The 2,106-nt window shown below is 31.8% G+C and overlaps 1 protein-coding gene across 1 annotated transcript; it reads left to right on the top strand.

The window, feature by feature from the left end:
* Positions 1–897: 897 nt before the first annotated feature.
* On the top strand, positions 898–1,753 carry LOC140175582 (zinc finger BED domain-containing protein RICESLEEPER 3-like). The gene is made up of 3 exons (XM_072204097.1): positions 898–1,194; positions 1,276–1,606; positions 1,683–1,753. Exons 1-3 carry the CDS (start codon positions 898–900, stop codon positions 1,751–1,753), a joined length of 699 nt encoding a protein of 232 aa, XP_072060198.1.
* Positions 1,754–2,106: the final 353 nt, after the last annotated feature.

Raw genomic sequence — 2,106 nt, 5'->3', positions numbered from 1 at the left:
TAATTACATTAGTCCAACGATTATAATGCCTTCTAGAAACACTTTAGTTTCAGATCTTTAAATGATTTATTCAACAGAAAAAGAGAAATTGAGGCAGAAGATGTCTAGGATACCTAATAGAATTTGTTTGACATCTGATGTGTGGACAGCATCTACCACTGAAGGATATATTTGTCTGACAGCTCATTTTGTTGATGAGAATTGGCGACTAGTGAGTAAGATTTTGAATTTTTGTCGAATGATTCCTCCCCATACTGGAACCGATATGGAAGCAGTCTTATTTAACTCTTTGAAGCAATGGGGTATTGATAAGAAAGTATTCTCTATTACTTTAGATAATGCTTCTGCAAATGACAACATGCAAAACATCTTAAAAACTCATCTACGTAAGCAGAATAGTTTGCTTTGCGATGGAGAATATTTTCATGTGCGTTGCTCCGCTCACATTTTAAATTTGATTGTGCAAGAAGGGTTAAAGGTGGCTGCTGGAGCTTTATTTAAAATAAGAGAGAGTGTGAAATATGTCAAAGCTTCTGATGGGAGAATAATGAAATTTAAAGATTGTGTGCAGCAAGCAGAAATTGAAGAAGGTGTTGGTCTAAAATCAGATGTTCCAACTCGATGAAATTCTACATATATGATGTTGGAAAGTGCAATTAAATTTGAAAAAGCGTTTGACATCCTTAGTGTTGTAGATGGAGCTTATAAAGATTGTCCGACAAATGAAGAATGGAGCTTAGCAAAAAAATGTGTGAATTTTTAGAGCCATTTTATGAAACTACAAATCTCATTTCGGGTTCATCATATCCAACATCAAATTTGTATTTTATGCAAGTTTGGAAAATTGAATGTCTTTTGGAAGACAATCAAACTTGTGATGATGTTGTTATTATAAACATGGCTTTCAGAATGAAGATGAAGTTTGATAAATATTGGAAGGATTATAGCACTGTCTTGGCTTTTAGGGCAATTCTTGATCCTCGATTAAAGTTAAAGTTCTTGAGGTTTTGTTACAAAAAACTAGATCCTTCAACCTTTGAATTGAAGGCAAATGAAGTATTGGAGAAATTTAAAAGGTTGTATGGAGAGTACATAAATACTTTTGGTGGTTCAACAATTTCTCAAAGTAGTAATCAATCTCCTATGTCACCTGAAGAAGGAAGGCTTACAAAAAAGAGCAAAATGGTGATGAAGGTATTTAATTTTAATATAGTATTATTTTTCTCCTATTATGTTTATTCGTTACTTAAATAATCTTTATACTACATCTTTTAGGAGTTCAGAGAATTTGACTGTGAAACCCAAACTTCCAAGGATAAAGATGAATTAGAGATTTATCTAAAAGAAGGTTTGATTCACACCAATAAAGATGATTTGAAGTATGATGTGCTAAATTTTTGGAAGATTAACGAGGATAGGTTTCCCACTCTGTCAGTTATGGCCAGAGATGTTTTAAGTATTCCCATCACTACGGTAGCATCTGAGTCTGCATTCAGTATTGGTGGACATGTTTTAATAAAATATAGAAGTTCCACTCTTCATGCGCATGTTCAAATGCTTATTTGCACAAGAAGTTGGTTACGTGGATTTGTTCCAAATCATGATGGTAAATATTTATGCTATTTTTTTCAAATAATATTTTAAATTAAATTTCTAACTATTTTTTAATTGGTTGATTTTAGATGATGAAATTGGTGAAATTCATGAAGAAGAAGTGTTAACAGAAACGATGCATCCCCCTCAGCATTCATAATTTTAGATGATGAATTTTTGTGTCAACTTTATTTTAATTTTCTAGAGACATTATTGATGGTAAATACTAGAGAGTAAGAAAAAGGGTGATGAGACAGTAAATGCTATGTTTGATTTCTTGCTATATATAGTTAAAAGTTGGATTTAATATGATCAATGTACATTATTAACATTTATTTTTCAATTTTTTTATTTTTACGCATAAAAATGATAAAGGGATAAAACAAACTAATGACTTTTAATAAGTTTTATGTGTTATTGAAATAGAGAATGTAAAAAAAAAAAGGTTTAGGTAACCCATGGGTTGGCCCTAGGGCTTTTGACCCACGAAGGCTTTTGGCCCTGAGGGCTTTT

Source organism: Arachis hypogaea, chromosome 10 (genome assembly GCF_003086295.3).
Source record: "Arachis hypogaea cultivar Tifrunner chromosome 10, arahy.Tifrunner.gnm2.J5K5, whole genome shotgun sequence".
Lineage (NCBI taxonomy): Eukaryota > Viridiplantae > Streptophyta > Magnoliopsida > Fabales > Fabaceae > Arachis > Arachis hypogaea.
The sequence above is the reverse complement of the archived record's forward strand: the minus strand, read 5'-3'. Positions and strand labels throughout refer to the sequence as shown.

Bases quoted from the DNA above. Each gene is read 5' to 3' on its own strand.
- LOC140175582 (XM_072204097.1), top strand. From the start codon at position 898: ATGGCTTTCAGAATGAAGATGAAGTTTGATAAATATTGGAAGGATTAT. The intron at 1,195-1,275 runs GTATTTAATTTT...TACATCTTTTAG, and splicing joins AGAGCAAAATGGTGATGAAG to GAGTTCAGAGAATTTGACTG. The intron at 1,607-1,682 runs GTAAATATTTAT...GGTTGATTTTAG, and splicing joins ATTTGTTCCAAATCATGATG to ATGATGAAATTGGTGAAATT.